The 20,171-nt window shown below is 36.1% G+C and overlaps 1 protein-coding gene across 1 annotated transcript in view; it reads right to left on the bottom strand.

The window, feature by feature from the left end:
* Window positions 1–4,310: 4,310 nt before the first annotated feature.
* ZFC3H1 (zinc finger C3H1-type containing) overlaps window positions 4,311–20,171 on the bottom strand; it is a 46,976-nt gene continuing 31,115 nt past the window's right edge. Inside the window, exons 22-35 of the mRNA XM_006197829.3 lie at window positions 19,101–19,287; window positions 17,738–17,926; window positions 16,841–17,078; window positions 14,492–14,597; window positions 14,211–14,409; window positions 13,558–13,652; window positions 10,176–10,286; window positions 9,801–9,905; window positions 9,271–9,436; window positions 8,068–8,168; window positions 6,417–6,518; window positions 5,739–5,778; window positions 5,415–5,477; window positions 4,311–5,285 (exon numbers count right to left, since the gene is read on the bottom strand). Coding sequence (XP_006197891.2) covers window positions 5,148–5,285; window positions 5,415–5,477; window positions 5,739–5,778; window positions 6,417–6,518; window positions 8,068–8,168; window positions 9,271–9,436; window positions 9,801–9,905; window positions 10,176–10,286; window positions 13,558–13,652; window positions 14,211–14,409; window positions 14,492–14,597; window positions 16,841–17,078; window positions 17,738–17,926; window positions 19,101–19,287 — 1,840 coding nt within the window. The 3' untranslated portion in view covers window positions 4,311–5,147. The remainder of the gene's footprint in view (window positions 5,286–5,414; window positions 5,478–5,738; window positions 5,779–6,416; window positions 6,519–8,067; window positions 8,169–9,270; window positions 9,437–9,800; window positions 9,906–10,175; window positions 10,287–13,557; window positions 13,653–14,210; window positions 14,410–14,491; window positions 14,598–16,840; window positions 17,079–17,737; window positions 17,927–19,100; window positions 19,288–20,171) is intronic.

Genomic DNA, 20,171 nt, shown 5'->3' with positions numbered 1-20,171 from the left:
TTTCTAAGATAAATTCTATTATATGATCTCTCAACACCCCTGAGTAAGTACAGATATTTCCCTGTTTTATTTATGTGGAAACAGAGACAGGGAGCAATGAAATGGCCTGTCATGATTACACAGCTAGTGGTGGAGCTCGATCTAATATCCAGGTCTTTTAGATACGTGGCTTTCTTCATTACTCACATTGGTTCACACTCCTCTGTTTGCTGAAACCATTCCTTTGTAGCTCCATTTCAACCAGCATAAAGGGCCAAATGTATCCACAGGCAGTCTCACGATTGACTTTATGACATGCCAAGCTGAGTGTTTGTTTTGGCCTTGGCGGTAGATGTCCTGATTATCTCCATTAATGCACACAGCTCACCAGCTCCTCCACCACCCTTCCTAATTGGTCCGGCTCCCTTAGGCTGTTGGCGATCATTCTCTTTCACAAGGCTGACATCACTAGGTGCGAACATTTGCAAGATTTAATTTGCTTGATCGACCCAACGATATGGTAAACCCACCTTTGATTCTGGCTGAATTGATAATCGATCTTGAAGCTTTCAAATTACCAAGTAAAGGGCAAATGCTGCACATTCTCTCTTAGAACAGCTGTGCAAATAGTTTTCATGTTTGGATTCAGGCTTTTACTTAATTCAATGAAGATGGCCTTGAAGAGTCATACTTGTTTCTGTTCTGGGTAGCCTCCAAAATTTACTGAACAGCCTTGCATAAAAGCAAAACATTCATTATCCAACGGTATTTGTGATACAATTGATTCACGTATTTTTAACATTCTATTCACTGTATTCTAGGCAATAAGCTGTGTCTTTAAACTGGGGGAAAAAATTCAGACCCACCAGCACCCGCCACAAAGCCAGTCACATCACTTAGGACCAGTCGGATTGGCCTCCAACATTTGGGATTTTCTGCTTTCTTGATGAAACCGGGAAGCACATATTCCTTCTAAGCCCTTGTAAAATTCTTTGCTCCCCAACTGAACTATTTTATTTCTGCCATTACCGAATTCCATGTTGACTGAAACATTTCTGGTATTGGGCTAAAGTATGTCATTTGGAAAAATCAGTTTAAAGCACTGAAGACTGGGCCATCTCCAGGTGGTTCTTCCATATAAATAGAAAAATAACCATGCTTCGTAACAGAGTCATGGAATATACTTTGTAGCCTTTGGTGGGAATGAAACAAGGGTCTCCAAGTTGTAGACACTGGTAAATGCTGAAAGTAGCACTTTGTTCATGTATTATCCGAAGTTAGGTTAAAAAAAAAACTAATAGCAGCAGTTGTAACTCAGATCTGACCCTCTATGTCAAGGCTGCTTAGTCTAGGCCTGGCAAGACTACCTGCTGCTCAGTCACGCTCATCTGGGCCTTCTCTGCCCTGGGGTCTGCTGCGGGGTTTTCCACGTCTAACAGATGGTCGGTTGTGCGTGGATTAGCACAAAGCCAAAGCAGCTTTTTAGGGAGTTTAAAAAAATGTACCAGTTTCTAAACAGTGCAAACTCTTCTACAGTATCCAGGTGTTAAGTGCCACATAGTTTCTGAAAATTGTATTACTAGCCTCAGCTTTCCCTCCTCCTATTTTATGACTTCACCAATAATCTACTTCCATCCAGGAAGACTCTTCCAACCTCCAACCCAAGTTTGGAGCCTCTTCGGAGATGCTTCCTTGGCAGACATTCTTCTGTTCTGTTAAACGAGGGGACCCCTTTACTCATCCTTGTTTTGAGCGTGTCTAGCACAGTCCTCAAATGGATTCTGGAAAGAAAACCCACCTGACTCTCCACGGTGGGGCCTCTGAAAACATGTTGTTGGGTCCCTCTTGTGAAGGTCACTAAACAAAAAGTGGAGATAAATTCGATATCCATTTTACCATCTATGAAAGACAGGCCCACACAACTACTACTGAGGAAGGCTGTGTGAGCAGTGGCGAGAGGAGGGGATGAAAGTAGGTAGGGTCGCACATCCTTTGGTGGCTTGCTCACTGGCCCCTGGAACAGTGAGCACACAAATGAAGAAACCTGCAGCAAGTCAGGGGATCTGGGGTGATCTATGAAATAGAGACTTAAAAAAATAAAGAGAAAACCCTTTTTTCATCTCAGCTGTAGCACCTACATTAAGAAGTTCCACAGCTTGGAAAGATAAAGATACAGAACCAATTATGAAGGCCAAAAAAGAATATAAAAAACGCTCCTGAGAGAAGCCCGCCTCTTCTTGAACAGCTCTTCTTCCAAAATACTCTGTATAATTACTGTTACTTTGTACTGAGGAAGCAACGATAATGCCCAAACCTGCAAGGTCACTAAACATAATTTCCCATCCTTCCCTTGCACTGATGTTAACACAGGGATATGAAAGCAGACTTAAGGAAATTATGACTTATCTGTGAACACATGACAGCTTTAAGCAAGAATATTGGCCTGGTTTTGTATTATAGCCACATGTTCCCACTTTTTCAACAACCTTGAAAAATAAATATTTGAACTACACTCTTCAATAAAGTCCCTCTGCATTGTTGTCAGTCTTAATCGCCTTTTACTTGTCTGCTCAGTGCCTTTAGCTCTTAGATGTTGCACCTGGAGATTCTTGCTTGCTTTATGATGTAGGTTTATATGCCCTTTAATTGAAAGCAAACCGCCTTAGATAATCCAGAGACAACAATGTTACAAGGTCCACTTTCCGTTAAAAGGCAAATAGAAATATTAGGCTGTTCTCTAAAATGGAGAAAAACACATAAAAATACACCGCAATCTGCCGCACCACTTCCTTTATCAGAGATAAAAACCCCAGGCTAAAATGCCTCTTTTGTGTTTCTCCCCCCGACAGGAGCTGGGGGGTGCAAGGGACTACAGTTCGCAATGACTAATCTTTTCTCACTGTGTAACATTTCTTTGCCCAAAGAAAGCCTTCAGTCATAGAGTATATCAAATATTATATTCATGTTACTACAGTAACTCCTCAACTTTAACCCCAAGTTTTGTTTAATATTCTAATTCTTGTTGAAAGCACTTCATTAAAAAAACAAGTAAAACTGAATATGGAAGGATGACAGTAACTTATACCTCATTCGTTAGCAGGCTTTGCTAAATTTTTTTGTGGAGGTTCAAGTAGATTTGTAAAATGAAAGGAAGAAAGGGTGACATCTTTAAGGCAAAGTAATTTCTATAGGATAGCGCCATGATTTTAATTAGCAACATGGCCACTGATCAAAAAGGAAACAGCTGCTTGACATGCATGCTGAGCCTCTGCCTGCGCCACTGTGAACATGTGAACCGGGACCCCTGGGGCTGGCGCAGCCTGCGTGGCGGGACCTTGCAGCCGCACGCGCCAATGCGAGGTATTCTTTCTCTTTAAAGAGGCAAACGTTACTGCTGATGGAATTGTTCATGCAACAAATGGTAGGTTTTAGGCTATGCAAAAGTTCAAAACTTAGCACTGTCTCCAAAAAAAAACTATTGAGACATTTCAATTAACATCAGTACTGTTACACTATGGGGGGGACAGACTGGAAACAGTGTTCCAAGCACCTAACTAGTTTTCAAATAATCAGAGCAGCTTTCAAGATTAAACAGTTAAATGCATATGATGGAGGAACACCCTTCTGGGATTACTATCTTCCACCCAAATTTCTTTAGTTTTAGAGAAAAACCACTTAGCTGCTTTGTGGTTTAATGAAAGACACCAGACAAACAGGTTCTGTTCCTGACCTCACCAAACAGCACTTACTAGCCAAATATGCACTGTCTGGCAGACACATTAGCAGAGTCTCAAAACATGGTTTTATTTTGACTAAGCATTATAAAAATGTACAGATGTACAAATTTGCCTAGTATTTCACAGGGCTGTTGCTTGGCCCCCAACAATTAGATTGCCTTGTAGCTGTAAGACCAGTTTGTGGCAGTGTATGTGTGTCCTTAACAATTTTTCTACCAGGTGCAGACAACCCACTATAGACTCAAAACCAACCAAACTAAAACAAAAGCAAGGTCGGCTTTACATCTGATCCTACTGATACGCGACATAAGACAGCACGTCACTAAGCAAATCATTCAATCTATAGTTGAAGATACTTTCTAAACACTGTGGTCTCGAGGACGGTGAATTTAATGGTAGTGCAAACCTATCTGGTTTATTGTCCTCAAAATAGAAAAGGACCCATCTTCTCATGAATTTTAAAAGTGGCTGGAATGTTTTTACGGGAAAGCAGGTTTAGGATGGAAAGCACTGACACAGTTGTAGTCAATATCCCTGTCTCCAACTTCAACCCTTTCCCACCGGAATGGGAAAAGTGAATAAAGACAGCAACGGTTTTCAAAAAGTTAACTTATATTAAAAATATTTTTCATAAACAATTTTAATACTACAAAGTAGTATTGCAATACAAAGCCGTTCAAATATTAACTGTTCTTTAAACTGTTAAACTTTATTATAAATTAAAATTTCTTTACAAAAAAATTGCACATAATATTTGACCACTCTTAGGTTCTGATGCACTGGCATTTGCAATAGTTTCTTTAATCTTCAGGTTAAACAGTCTCGGCAAGGAGTCCAGAACGTAGGAAGGGCAATAAACAACCCTGTTAGAGCATTCAAGTGCAACTAGCAGATTTGTGGCCATGGCAGTTACACTTTCCTTAAGATGGACTGCTTAAGTTTTAAATCCTGAAATGAAGAATCTCAAAAGGTTTAAAGAGGGGAAAACTAAAAGGGACTGCCGGCTTTTTACTGTAAACACAGCCCTGGAAATTAAATCCAAACAAGAATCTCTCAGGCATCAGAGAGTGTCAAGTGAATCAGGTATAGCACAACGTAAAGGAAGGGGGGGAAAGTAAAAAATGAAAACAAAAACAAAGCAAAATGAAAATAAATGTCAGTCACTTTGAGGAACTATACTTACGTACATGATGTTATGAGAATCTGGCAGGGCCCAGAAGCAGGCCAGACAGGAAGTTCATTTATCCAACCGAAGAGGGTCATGTTCATTGCTTCCGGTTTTGAGGACAGGATATCGTGGGGGCCTTGATATGATCAGTAATGCTTGTCTGCCTTACGCAGACCTTAGCCAGGGACCAGCCTAATCTCGAAGAATCATTCAAATAATTTTGGCAATTATTATAAGGACTTAGAACTGACTGCACCCAGTGTTCAGTGATTCTTGCTTTCTGTTTTGTAACTGTTTAAATTTAAGAGCTCATTTAGGCTGACTCCAATCTCTTGGCACTTGGAAACTAGTTTTCTCAGGTTATCAGTTTTACCTCCTTCTGATGCTTCAAACAAGAGTTGCTGTAAAAGACAGGGAAGCATAGAAGTAAGACTAAGCTAGATTTTGAGCATTACCACATCAATGGATATGGCACATGCAGAAAATTTATAGGAAAACTTCAAGATGAAATAAAAGATAAAACGCATTACATCTTTCCACAGTGATGCACAAAGAGGTAACTTCTGTAAGGCTCTCTGATATAAACGGTGGACCTATAAGATAGATACACACACAATTCCATCAGGAAACGTGATGAAAAACACCTTCATAATCCTAACCATTTGAATTGTACTTCATAATATAGTAACATTTAAAACAAAATGGTTATGTTAGGTTTGAGAGTTTCCTAACATTTAGAGTCCTTAAAATGTTAACGTCTATGCTTTAACCCTTTTAAACTGAGAAGTCAAAAAAAAGGGCAGAATAACTATTTTTAAAAGGGGGGGGCCATCTGATAGTCAATCATGGCTTACCTCTCTTTGTCCCTTTAGAACAATCTCAGCAGCAATGGCTCTAAGAAAAAAAAGGAATATAGAAAAGGGAAAGAAAAATTTATATATCTTCTAACAAAATGAGATACTACCACTGGCAGAATACTGACTGTGGGAATTTGAGTACAAAACTTCCTGAAAGTAACAGGCTAAACTTCCAAGGAGGGTAACCTATAGTGAAAAGAAAAATTCAACAATTTTTATCAACTTTACAATAATAAAGAAGACCATGTTTTGAACATAAATAACGTTCATGAAAAATATACATAATTACTAGTAAAAAATATTTGGCACTAACACCTTTAAAAGAAAGAAGACATTAGATTATAACAGGGCGAAACCCTGCATTTCAAAAGAGATGGTCTTAAAATGTGTGCAACAGATTTGTTTGATAACATAATGTTATCTGAATGTTCTCCTTCCAGGAAAACTGAAATTCTGTTCATTTTGCTTCTAGAAGCAATTGTTAACGATCACTCCCTCACATTCAGTATAAAACCTCAGCAGGTGCCCCCCCCCCAAAAAAATCTAAATGAGAGTAGAGATCTGTCCAGGTTGGGAAAAAAAAAAAAAAAGATGTCATTTCAGATTTACCTGTCTGGAGCAAACCTTATAAATAAAGCAATAGCTATAAAAACATGTACAGGATTGTTGCATTACATTTTCCAGGTGGCCAGGCATGTTGGGATATTATATGTAAACATCTTGGCTTGAAGTTTCAGAATCTGAACATTGCTTTCTTCCCATTCGTGTTGAAGCAGCCTGTAAAGTACATTCAGGGAAATGAGCAAAAGCACTGCAAGTGTAGGGAACCCCAAGTCTGCTCTAAGAGCACAGTGTCAGACGAGGTACAGTTTCTGGTCAGTTAAATTACATCAAGGCCATTCAGCAAGTATTTGACAATGCCTCTTACAAAAATCACCCTGGGAAAGAAATACGCAGACTAGCAAAAGGCCTAGTCAAGACCCATGCCATCTTCAACAAATTAAAATAAGGCCCACATATTCCTACAGGATACTAAAGCATCCTCTCCAAATTATATTCTACATGTTTCATCTTCCCAAATTTTCTAAAACAATGAATTGATGTATTAATGCAAATTCCTGGTGTTTTTCTTTTCTTTTTTTTTTTTTAACAGAGTATACTTATTTGTGAATGTTTCCTGAGCTAACATGTCGTAAGTACAGTAACTAATTAAGTTCTCTATTCTGAAGAAAAGGAGAAGGATGACCACAGTGAAATCCGAAGTATCAAAACACAAAAGGGGAGCTTTACCAACAAAACCAACAATTAAACTACTTATATTCCAAAACGCCCATCATTATAGAAACTAGTCAAAACATCACCACATTTTTCTATTCCACATGCTTACCAAAGGTGATGCTTTATAACACAAATTTCTGTAATTGACTTTGGCAGACTAGCATGCTTACTAAGAAGTTTTATTATGAAAAGCTATGGCTATTTCTGTCACAGCCTTAGGCTTTTAAATTTTTTTCAGTTTCTTATACTATTTTCCCATAATGCATGCTAAGTATAATGTAAATATTTTAAAAATACAAGTGAATATTTGATAAATATTTTAGGTACCTTATAACCCATAAAACAAACTTAGAAACTTAAGACAACTGATGCAGTGGAAATGGCTGCACAAGAAGAAGCCAAAGCATTAGTTAGCATGCAGGGTAACTTTCTGAATCAAAAAGCAAAATTCTTGAGGGTTAAAATGGGTTTTATTCTATCAGAGCTGAGAAACTATAAAGAAATGCTCAGAAATCTCCTTCTAACTGAATGTAAGAAATCCATGGATAAGTGTTTCTCAAATGTGGTTTGAGAGCTCTAGCTCAGGAACGTGCATGTGAAATGAGCATCCCAGGAGAATCTGATGCATGCTAATATTTGAGAATGACTGACCTACATGAAAATAAGTCACAGTAACCAAAAAAAAAAAATACACATATATATATAGGTGGCTGTTTCTCTCTGTAACACTAATAAAGACCTCTTAGGTAATATTCGTCTGTAAAATACACTTACTGCTTGTAATACAAGCACCAAGGACAGACAGTGTATGCTTAGGGGACACAGGCGAACTTTACTTGAATTATAAGCCCCCTTACAATCTGCAGTTTTCCAATGTGACCAGATTTTTACATGAATAACTGCATATGACTTAACAACTCTGAAATTAAACTAGTACCATATCAAACAGTGGAAGAACAGAATGTTCTTAGCAAGTTTTCAAGAATAATTTTATATGAAGAGCCTATTCTACTGAGCTGAGAACCAAAAGAATTTTATTTTTTCTTACCTCAGTGCAAGTCCAGAATTAGTTGGCATAATTGAGCAAAACCGTTCCAAGGTTTTGGAATGCTGGGTCTTTGGAACACAGCTCAAATAAAAGAAAATAACCTGTAAAGGTTGAGGGGGGAAAAAGGAATGCAACAAAATGTGAAATCCAATTATCTACATGTTTTAATGAGAAAAACAAAATGGTCTTTAAGACATGAATGTACAAATTATAATAATGCATGATGCTGTGAGTTACAATTCCTACCATTAATTTTATTAGTGACTTTCCAAATATGAATTAGGAAATATGGTCTAGTGATGAGAGCCATGGACTGAGAACACTGACAAGAAGCCAGGAGTCCGGGTTGTCATTCCTGAGGCTACCTTTACTCGCTGTATAGCTGGGCAAGCCATAGGGCTAAGAATACCTGCCACATCTTGCTCATGGAATGCCCGTGTGTAAATGGCTTAATGTCCACAAAGTGGTTTGAGATCCTGGGATAAAGAATGGCATAGAAGTACAAAGCATAATAATTGGTTATCCCGATTAGCAACAAAACCGCCCCACCAAAAAATAAATTAAAAAAACAGAGATGTTTTTAGTCTACACCAGCTTTAGTAGGAACTTTCAGCCTCCACTGCACTGAATGAAAAGGGGTCTCTGAAAATAAAGCAATTTAAGAAAAACCCTTTGTTCATTGCCTGTAAGAAGATGACCTTATAAATAAATCAACATTCAGATTCTACTCTTAAAAATTCTAAACAGCATCTGATTTCAGCTTTCTTATGTCCTATGTATAGTTATATTTGCTTGACAAAATACTGATAAAGAATAGCTATAACACGTAAGCCCATTCTTACTTATCTTGAAGGAATTTTTCCTTTAGTAAAATTTCCAATTACTCAAGCAAGACATTATCATTACAACTACTTCTTTTGATCTTTCTTTTTTAATATGCATTAAAAATAACATCTCTTCACTTGTGCTCCAATGTTAAATATTCTTAAACAGAACATAATCAATAGTCATATTTCATCTTAACTGAAACCTAAAGAGCTCTGTTCCTAGATTTTGAAGAGACAGAAAACAAGGTCAAGAATAATAGCAAATGCTAGTAAAGTGGTCCTAGGAAAAGCTCTCTTGGTATTAAACAGGAGTTTTGCTATCACATAAGTCCCCTCATTTTGTAAAATACATAAAGAAAAAGCTTTAAGTTCTTACCCTATTATGAAATTCATAGTTGGACCAGTAATCAGCACTGCTAAAAGGAATGGGGTATCGGGCAGGGACTGTAACCAAACATCTATTCACTAAATCAGTAAAAAATTTGAATTCTTGGACTTTGTTTCTGGATCCAGCAGCTCTATTATTGGCAAAGACAAGATAACTGTCAAAAGAAAAATATTATCATTTAGAATAATTAAGTCAGTAATTCTCTAACAAGAAAGCCAACCACCCCTTCCCCCATCATATCCCCTTATTCCAAATCCCATTCTTTTCTTCTTTTTTTTTTCATTATGGTAAAACATACCTATCATAAAATTTACCATTTTACCAATTTTTTAAAATGTAAACAACACACTTTATAATTCATGAGAAGAAAAATTTTGAATTGAATTACAAATAATTGGAATTAGATGAAAATGACAGTTCAACAAATACAATCTGCAGTGATGAGAATCAGAAATATTCTACTAAAGCACTGCTTAGTAGGACCAAATCCCATTCCTACTGGGAGGGACTGAACTTACTCCATCCAAATCTTCTGCACTATGTCAGATCTCATGGCCACTCCTAACGCTGCCTCATAGGCCTCCACTGTCTCTTTAATACTTGCTTGAAGAGGATGACAAAGGCTGTTTAAAAAAACGAAGGAAAACATATTTTATGTCCACAGCTCAATTCAATTAGGTAAAGGAATGACAGAGTTTACTTTAAACATCACAGATATTATTACAATGGAATCCTTCTTTTGACCTTTCTTCTTCAATAATACAAACCTTAGCATCCCTTCAATTTTGCTTCAATGATTTTAACATCAGGTTAATTTTCACACAGTGTAATTCAGTAACAACAAAGGCAAGCCTAGTAGGCAACATTTCTCTCCACAGTAGATAATGTCTCACCAGTAAATCAGCCACAAATAAGGAACTTGGTGGTTAAATGTTTCATCATCAAAATTCCCTTTACATAAACGGGCTGGAATGTCAAGTGGTCCTGGGATATTTAAGAGATACCTGGAAAAGAAAAAAGTCACACTGTTTAAAAGTATATCTATGCACATATGAATTACTAATACTTAAACCCTCAGTTTCAACTTAAATTTCCGTGAAATACTTAACTGGGTAATGAGACTTTATTTTTACATGTGTACCATACCACTTCGGTCACATCTCTAGCATTACATATTTATTATTCTATATTCTACATGAATAAAACCTCTCCTAAAATGAATTTTAAAAAATTTATCCCCCAAATTAAACAAACCACCACAGTCATCTAATTTAACCCAATTTTAAAAAAGAACAAATGAGTCTACCAAGTATCTAAAATTTTCCCACAAAATCTGTATTTCCTTGTTAAAAAAAAAAAATTCTGAGTTACAGAACTTGGTACCTGAAAACAATTCTCCCTCACATACATACGCACGCATACCACTGTATGTTTAATTTTAGACATGATATTAAAGTGCATTCTGTAACATACTGACCCAAAAGGCACTTGTCAAAAAGAGGTCTATAATCAAATAAGATGAGAAATCTGCAAATTATAGCCCCCTCTTAAAAAGCCACAAAAAAGATTAGGATATTAAAGACTCTAAGAAGTCAATCAGTAAAAATATTTATTTGACTTTGACTAACTCAGGAATCCCCCCCGATATATCTGAATCTGTGTATAACATTACCTGCATCTTAAGGAAGGATGTTTTTAAAGAAATACACTAACCTCAGCAATGACAATCTAATTTAACTGTTTGCACTGGATTTAAGAATTATTTCAAGGGACAAAGTTTTAATGGACTGGAGAGGCTATAAAGGGGCAGGGGAGGCTGGACAGTGACTATAAGAAAGGGAAGAAATGGAACTGCTAGAAGTCAGGTTATCACCCTGACTTGGCCACACCTAGCTCCATTACCATGAGCGAATCACTTGACTTCTAAGAATACTGGCTCTCTCCACTGAAAACTGAGGTAAGGAAGAAGAGGTAACTTTAATCTATCTAAGACTATGGCTAGGCTAACTTCAGTAAGGTGAATGAGATCCCCAAGCTAACTTTTATGGCTATCTACTAATCTTCAAATTGATTTGAAACACATGAAAATTATCCCATTTAGCTCTTTCTGTCTGTATACTAAATTCTACATATAAATATGTATACATATATATATATAATTTATACATATAATTATATATATATAAAATTATACATATATATATATAACTTATACTAAACAATACATAGGAAATGATAGAATCCAACTCTAAATATTACAGTTCTAAGTACTTTGCTTTACAATTTCTTCTCATGAAATTAAAAAAAATTTTTGAACCTATTAAGAGCATTGACTTTCTCCTATTAATAAGCTTAGGCTCTTTCATAAATTTTAAAAATTTGTATCAATACGAGTAAGTATAGCAATGATGAAAATGCTCACTTACTACCATTCTCTTCATATGTAATTCAAAAAAGATTTCCTAAGTTAACAGGAATGCACACTCTGTAAATAAGAACTTCAAATTTTCTAAATAAACTAAGAACAGGATACCTATTTCTCATAATTCTTGGTTATGAATTAAGATTATTTCCACGAAAAAAATACTAAAAGGAGATGACTTAGTCAATGATGAGATTATCAGGAGGCAGGCCACTTTCAAGTTTTTATTGACACATACTTATTCCGCTGCATTAAGCTGGCATCAAGAAGGTCTGCAGGTCACTGACCACGGCACAAACCGGCAGCATCCTAAGTTAAAACAATTACCTCCCTGCCCAAAGGAAGACCAGAACCAGCAAGTCTGTAAAAAAGTTTGGTTCAGCCTTGAATTTCTCCTTTGCTTGAGCCTGAGACATTAAAGCAATCTAATTTAAACTGGAAAAAACAGCATGGAGAAGCTGAACAACTTCTAAATTTCTTATAGACTAGTTTAATTCTTTCTGCTAATTTGCATTTCAAATTATTCTTTTGTAATTAATTGTAAGATATTAATCTAGACTTAGCAGAGCAGAAAGAATTTCAGAAAGAGTATTAAAATCACTATGTCAGTAAACTGGCTACCATAAGAGGACAGCTGTAAAGACTCAAGACTAGGAAAGAATAGTGACCCCAAACTTTATTGCCAAATCGCAAATAAAACTGCCATGTTCACAAAATATTCCTGAGTGGATAGACCACAGACTTGACAAAATGTGGGTTATTTTTTAAAATAGGTTTTTATACAACACTGCTATATGGGGTGGGGGTGTGGGGTGGGATACACAGAGACAGCTCCAAGGAAAAATACACACAAGCATTAGACTTGCTGTATAAATCCAAGATTTTATCTTCACTTATCAGTATTTTCCACAAGAATATTTTTAGGAGATATTCAGCTTACACCTTCCTCCTCTCAGTTCTTCCTAACATAAAATAATAGAAGTATGCCGTAAGAAATATTTTCCTTTTGATGCTGTTTTACTTATGATCAGCAAACTACACTTATTTTCATAAATAAACTTTTATTGGAACACAGCCGAGCCCACTCATTTACATACTGTCTATGGCTGCCTTCTTGCTACAGGAGCACAGTTAACCAGTAGTGACAGGCCATATGGCTTGCAAGCCCAAAATATTTACTACCTGGCCCTTTAGGAAAAAAGTTTGCTAATTCCTATAGAGAGATGAGGAGGAAGAAGGAAGAGAACTTTAAAAAGCCTCCTAAAAAACCATTCTTTATGACCTGCTGTGGCCTCCTATTGTTGTTAGAACAAGAACTCACAAGGAAGCAAATAAAGGTAATAAACACAAGGCTCTGTGTTACTGAGAAAGCCATGGTCGAGAAAAGAATCTTCCAAAGCATCTACTCAACAACACTTCAGAAGTTAAAGCAATTCTCTTTAGAATTTTTTTTTAAAGGGCAAATTATTTACATCTACTTTAGATCGCCAATCCAATAAATTAAAACTCATTGTATCAAAAATCACTGAGACTGTCAGGATAATTTGTTGCTACAGTATTAAGTGTTACAATCGACAATGACAATACATTAAAAGCAGAATGAACTACTATGGCGTTAATATGTAACTTCCTTCATTAGTGGCCTTATTAATCCAAAGAATATAAAGCATCTTACATTTTGTGTCCATTTTTAATAAATTCTACTGCCCTTGTAACAGTTTTGCAAGAGCATGTTCAAGTTATCTTAAAAAAAAAAATCAGCCTAAAATGTCATACACCAAAAAGCTGGTGATCTTTCCACTGAGCTATGCTGTTTCTCATTCTTCTACAAATCAAGAGTTCTACAAACTTACCGAAACAGATCCAAGTTACTGTACTTCTCAAACCCAGGTTTAAAGAAGGATGCAATAAATTTCCGCAAAAATGGAAGAAGATTATCTCCTTGATCCTATTTTAAAAAGAGAAGGAAGAATATACATTAGGCTTTCAAGGGCAGAAATCTTCCCCTCCCCCCTGCCCTCACTCCTCCACCAAAAAATCAGATTATATTAGGTTTTTGAGTAAGTATGGGTAGAGATGACTTCCGTATTCTGATCTCCAAATTAAACTGAACAAACCATCAAACGGTTTAACACTCAGTATACCACGGGCTCAAGCTTCACTCACCATTTTCACCATTTATCTATTAAGCCCTGTTACATGTTTGGCATTATGCTAGGTGTTGGGGGTGGGAGACTCTAAACTGGAATAAGACATGGTCCTTATCCTTGGAGTTCTCAGCAAAGTATATAAAACAACTATAAACAAAATTACAAGGTGATGTGATTAAGTACAATGGTAAAGAACTATCCACGGGGTATTAAGGCAGGGAGAAATACCTAACGGTTAGGATCAGGAAAAGTATCCTGGAGAGGATGACGCCTGAAATATCTTAAAAAATGAGTAAGAAAATGTGAAACATAAAAATACCATATTTAAGAATTATGAGTCTTTTTTTTTTTTTTACCTGCAAGATGAAGAATTTGCACATATGATAAAAAACCTCTGCATTCTGAGGATTTCTTTCAAATGCAGTAAGCCACACTGTCCTGGCTTTGTCGTGCTGATGTGTTTTCAAGTATAAAGCAACAAGTGATTCCAACAACTGGCAGTTCATGGGACATGATTCCAATAAACATTTACACAGCTCCACTGCGGCCTCGTACCTTCACAAGAAAAACACACATCTAAACACATGAAAGAATCCATTTTTAATACAAGGTTAACTGCTTGTCAATTAAGTTTTACCTCTTGAGAAGCTGGTGCAAAGCAATCATGTTTGTGTAAAGTGGAACACAGACCTCTACTCTTTCCTCAACAGTAAGGCTCTCATCTGTGCAAGCTTTCACCGCATCTATTCAAAAACATTACAATAACATGAATCAAACACTGAATGAATTATTTGACTGTGTAAAATCTCAGACAGCCTATTCTTTTGTTTGATCATCACCTTATTCACCTTTACTAAACTCTCGGCTTTCACACGTAAGAAGGAATTTCAGATATCTCCAAACTCATAAAAAAAATGTAGTCTCTTACCCTCATCTTCCTGTTAAGAATACAATATCCAATACAAGCTCTCACACCTAAACAAGTATCCTGCATTTAATCTATAGCCATTTAAATGTCTCCCCCTAAACTAGGTCTTTTCCTTACTTCTTTAAAACACTTATCCCTTTGTAAAGAGTCCTTTACTTGATCTTGCTGCTTCTTAGAGAATGGTCCTCCACTGTTTCCCTCTGCACAACTCTCACCATTTCCTCCTTGCCCAGTCAGGTATGACTTCCCAGATTTGCTGAGTTTAAAAGTGAATGTCATTCTGAAACAGCACTTCCGAAGTTCACTTACATGGATCCTATCTAAACAAACACTATCTCTACATTCATTTTATATGATTAGCATTTGATAATGTTCTTCCTCTTCTTTTTAATTTCTTCTTGCCTCTGCTTCCAAGTGACTATTTATATTTTCTCTTGGTCTCATTCACTGTCTCAATTTTCTCTTTTTCCTCTTTCTGCTATACTTTGAAATCTTTATTTCCTCAAAGGAAATCTCATAGCTTCAACTATTGAATAACTTACTGCAAGAGCACATAAAAAACTCTAAAGCACTATCTAACACAATTTCTGTGTTGATAATTTTCAAATACATTTCTCTATCTATAATTGTCCGTTTATACTTCCTTATTTCCTTCTGCCAACAAGCATTTCCACTTGGGTGACCAATTATCATTCACAAATACCACTCCTACTACCAAAATCAGTCTCTTAATTCACCAACTTTCCTTTTCCCAATCTCAAAACCCTGAAATCATCTTTGACTATTTCTTCTCTTCTTCCCTGACACCTGATCTGTCCCCTGTCTCTATGTGGTAACTAAAATGTCTCCAACGCATACACTCTTTTCTGGGTTTCTTTTTTTGTGTGCCTCAGTTACGGCCATCAGTTTCTGGTTGATTTTCTTACCCTTGGTATCATTTCTCTCCAACACTTTCTTCCTTCCCTCCTTCCTCCCCTCCTTCCTTCCTCCCTCCCTCCCTTCCCTTCTTCCTTAAAGAAACTCTACTGCCACCAAGTCTACTACATTCCAAAGTTCCTGAAAATCTGTTATCATTCCACTTATCAAGCTTAATTCCTACTATTCTCCAGCACAAAAGTCTCACTCTGATAAGGACTCTCCCTTCAAATCCACTGCACCAACCCCTACCTGTTGTTTCTGTTTACTTAGCTCCTCTAACAGGAATGGCCTTCTTTTCCTTCCTTTCTCCTCTGGTTCATTCAATAAACATTTACTAAGCACTCAGTACAATGCCAGACATTACAGGCCCTTGAGAGATAAAGAAATAAGACAAGAGTCCCATCTTTGAGGAGGCCCACCTTGTTGGTCACATCACAGTCAAGCTTCAAGGTCCAGCTCCAAGTCCTACTTCTTCTAAGAATACGTCCCTGATCATGCCCCAACCTACAATAATTTCTTCCCTTCAGATTTACGGCCTGTACCATGTAATTCTCTGAACCACAGAACTCTCCTCTAAGTACAGAATTTAGACTATATACTAATACACAGTTATATGGCCTTATACATTTAATAGTTATATCAGATGTACAGACTTTACCTTCTAAGTGGGTTATATACTTACTAAATATAATAGAATGGAAAAGGCTTTAGACCTTATTCCATAGCAGATACCTCAGTATGTAGCAGCGATCGAACTCACTGACTGATGGAGAGAATATTAATTACTTGAAAAAATAAGACGCAGTCTTTTAACTTTCCCCTTCATAGACTGCTTCACAAAATGTACCTGGTTCTATGATTCAATCAGATCATTGAACCTATACAAGCCATATTATGTACGTATTCAGCTGATATCCTCTGCCACAAGCATAAAAACTAATTATGTCATGTAGTGCAGTTCCTGGCTTTCACAGATGCCAATGCCCATCTTACCTGACTCAACCCTCAACCTTTTAAGCATTTATATAATGAAGTGTGAAAACTACAACTCTAATAGATAAATTTGTTTCACTTAATTATAAAGAATCATAATAAAGGACAAGTTGGTGTTCTAAATAATTCAGAAACACTTATCCTTACCTTCAAAAACCGCTAACAACATGTCAGGATTAGTCTTTACATCTTGAACTGCTTGCCATGGCATTACAAATGGTTCTATGTTAACAATTCTTGAAGGATTGGCATTAGATGGATCATAAAATTTTGAAGGGAGAACGCTGAATTCAACAAGATGTATGTAGGCCAGCCATGCCAAACATCGATCACTTGTTTTAAGGTATTCAGCTACTATTCCATCATTAGCCAATTTCAATGCATTCTAGGTAAAATGGAAAAATAATCTGAAGGTGTTTTTAAAAATATTCCTAATAAGATTCAACTGTAAAGGCAAAGAAGATTAAAATTGTTTTATTTCTTTGGCATGGTTCTTAAACACCTAAGTCAAAATTTTGATAGTCACAAATTTTTTAACGAAAAAAACTCTTTAGAGATATCGATACAAGATTAACATAATTTTAACTATGCTAAAGTTTATGACATAATTAATGAAAAAATTATTTACTTGTACATTTTAAGTGTCTTGATATTCAAAATCTAGTACAATAAAAACAGTTAAACACACACACACACACACACCCCTACACACACAAGAAAAACCCACCAAATCCATACAGAAAATTTTCACTATGGACTAATTTTTCCCCTTATGGTTTAAATACTGACATTTATTCTGGTGGGTATTCAACATATACCATTTTCATTTAAGCCTTATCAACACTCTAAAAAAGAGTATTCCCACTAAGCAAAGAAGTAAACAGTCATAAACTTCCCCTAATTCACACAATTTACTAGTAAGTAGAAAAAAAAGATTCAAATCTAAAGCCTGTGTACTTATCATTAAACAATGCTACCTATACTGTTTTAAACCTTTAAAAAATTCCCTACAAAATGTAACTAAATGCTGTAATAAATGTTTACCTGTAAAATTGCAAGTGCACTTTGGCATCTTCCAGTAAATATGTGTAGCTGAACTCTAAACAGAAGAGCCTCTAAAAGCTGAAAGGACAGAATATCCGATGTTTCCTGCTTGGCTGCTCCCATCAGGAACTCCACCATCCTCTCACATACGTAATCCTTTTCTTCAAAGGTGCTTTCTAGGTGCAGAAACTGACCAAAGGGATTTCATGTGATTATTTCTGCTTCATAGGAATAAACTACAACTACAGATTTCTCACATTTCATTAAGAAACTGTCTCACAGTAAAAATTCAACTCCTGTAAAAAGGATAATTACAAATACGTATGAACTCATCTTCCAGTGCTATACCTAGATTTCCCCTTCTACAAGTTGGAAAGTGGAACCGGATGAAAACTAAAACAATACAGATACACACTCAGAATTATCACTGAAGCAACTTCACCTCTCCTCTCCTTTAATCAACGGGTAAACGGCAGCAAGACCATGATGGATTGCTAAAAGCTCGCGTTTATGATCACACACAATTTGTATTGCTCAGCTGTGTGACTGTATATAAATATTGAGATAGTATGCATGGAAGAAATATGTGGCAAAATAATAAAAAGACTTAATCATGAAACTAAGAGGTCCTTTGAAGTCCAAACAACTTTAAGGAAAAACATTTCACCCTATAACATGTGGTGATCAATAGCATCAACTTTGGTACAAGGCTCCGGGTTAAAAAAATTCAAGCACCTTCCACTGTCCAAATCTATTCAATAACTGAGTTAGGAGAGTGAGAGTGAGAGTGGCAAGTTCATTTATTAAGGGATATCATGTTATTCAAATCTCTTTGTTCTAAATTTCAGTTAGCAAGTAAGTAATAGATCTGACAGTAAGAATGAGGAAAAACCCATTTTTTTCACCAAACCTTTTCAACTTGGCAAGGTTCAATATTAGTATGATTTACAGATTAAGATTATTTCCATAAGTTATGAGGACAGATAATAAAAAATCAAAATGTTTCATGGCTTCCATAAAAATGTCATACAAATAAACAAAAAAAATTTTAAATTATTTTCAGGTGCTTTGCAAAAAATTTACTTCACTTTGCCCAAACTAAAACTACTTAATAGGGAAGTGTAAATGTTTTTAAATGTTTATATTTTTTCATTACTGATAAAGTGAACAACAACAACAACAAATCACCTCTTCACTAAATATTTTCTGATTTAGAGAAGAGGCTACTAGACAGTGAGAGTAAGGCTATTATTATATCTGATGCAGATAAAACATATGATCTATTAAGCTACATATCAATATTTAAGATGACCTAAAGAATTATGGTATGTCTCATACACACGACTTTATCTTTTCTACTCACTGTCCAAAAACTTTGATAATCAGGAGCATATTCAACAGCTGTTTCACACATTTCCTGCACCTCTTCCTTGGTTCCTCTTTTTGAGAACAATCTGAGGTAATGGCACCAAATTTCTGGATTGTCTTTGTTGTTTTCCAAAGCTCGAGCCAGAACATTTAAAGCAGAATCCAGAGACTCTGAACACAGCCTACATGTTTAAAAGAAAAAGCAGGAGCATCTTTTTTTTTCCTTTAACGCTTGAAAATACTTTTAAATCAATCTAGTCTAATAAGTCAACTTTTTAATTCCATTTTCTATTAGAACTTTCCATAAGGCTAGAATAACCTATGACAAAGGGAGGTAGATTAGGATTTTAAATCACATCTGTCCCAAAAAGGCCCTGCCTTCCCACAGGCCCAACAATTCCTTTTAAAGTGGATGTTCAAGGAGCATTTACCAGACAAAAACACAGTGTTATAAAACCACTAGATTATCAAACTTCAAATGTGCTTTATGTCCATATTCAGCAATACCTTTTATGATGTGCACTGGTCTGGGAATGGGAAAAGTTAAACAATTCCCCCTCAAGGCCAGCTACTGCCAGCACAAAATAATCAAAGCTTTCAATATAATAGTTCTTTTCAGCAGTCAAGGTCTTGCTATCTCTTGGAGAAGATAATTGTCTCTCAGATCCTATTCATAAAATTATGTACAGTTTTGTTGGCCTTCACTCAGTCAATGAGTCAGAAAAGAAAACACTGTAACTTATCCCATTAACATGAAAATGACACACAAGTCAAGTTAAACAAGCCCCATGTTCAGGTATGTGTGATGTATTAGCATTCTGTAGTGCTACCTTAAAAAAGTTTTTATTCCAAGTTTTAAGATAGAGTAGGCTGTTTAAAAAAAAACCAAAAAGTGAACTATTAAAATTCTAAAACTATAGTAACAAAAGATTACTCCTGGTAATAAAAGATTATTCTCGGCAATCCTATCAACAAGCAGGAGTTAGAAAATACACTTGTGTTATAGGAGCTGTCACTTTTGAGATAAATCACTATTTATCTTATTTGAACATATATAATACCACAC

The sequence above is a fragment of the Vicugna pacos genome, chromosome 12, assembly GCF_048564905.1.
Source record: "Vicugna pacos chromosome 12, VicPac4, whole genome shotgun sequence".
NCBI lineage: Eukaryota > Metazoa > Chordata > Mammalia > Artiodactyla > Camelidae > Vicugna > Vicugna pacos.
Note: the sequence above shows the minus strand (reverse complement) of the source record. Positions and strands in the feature narration are given on the sequence as shown.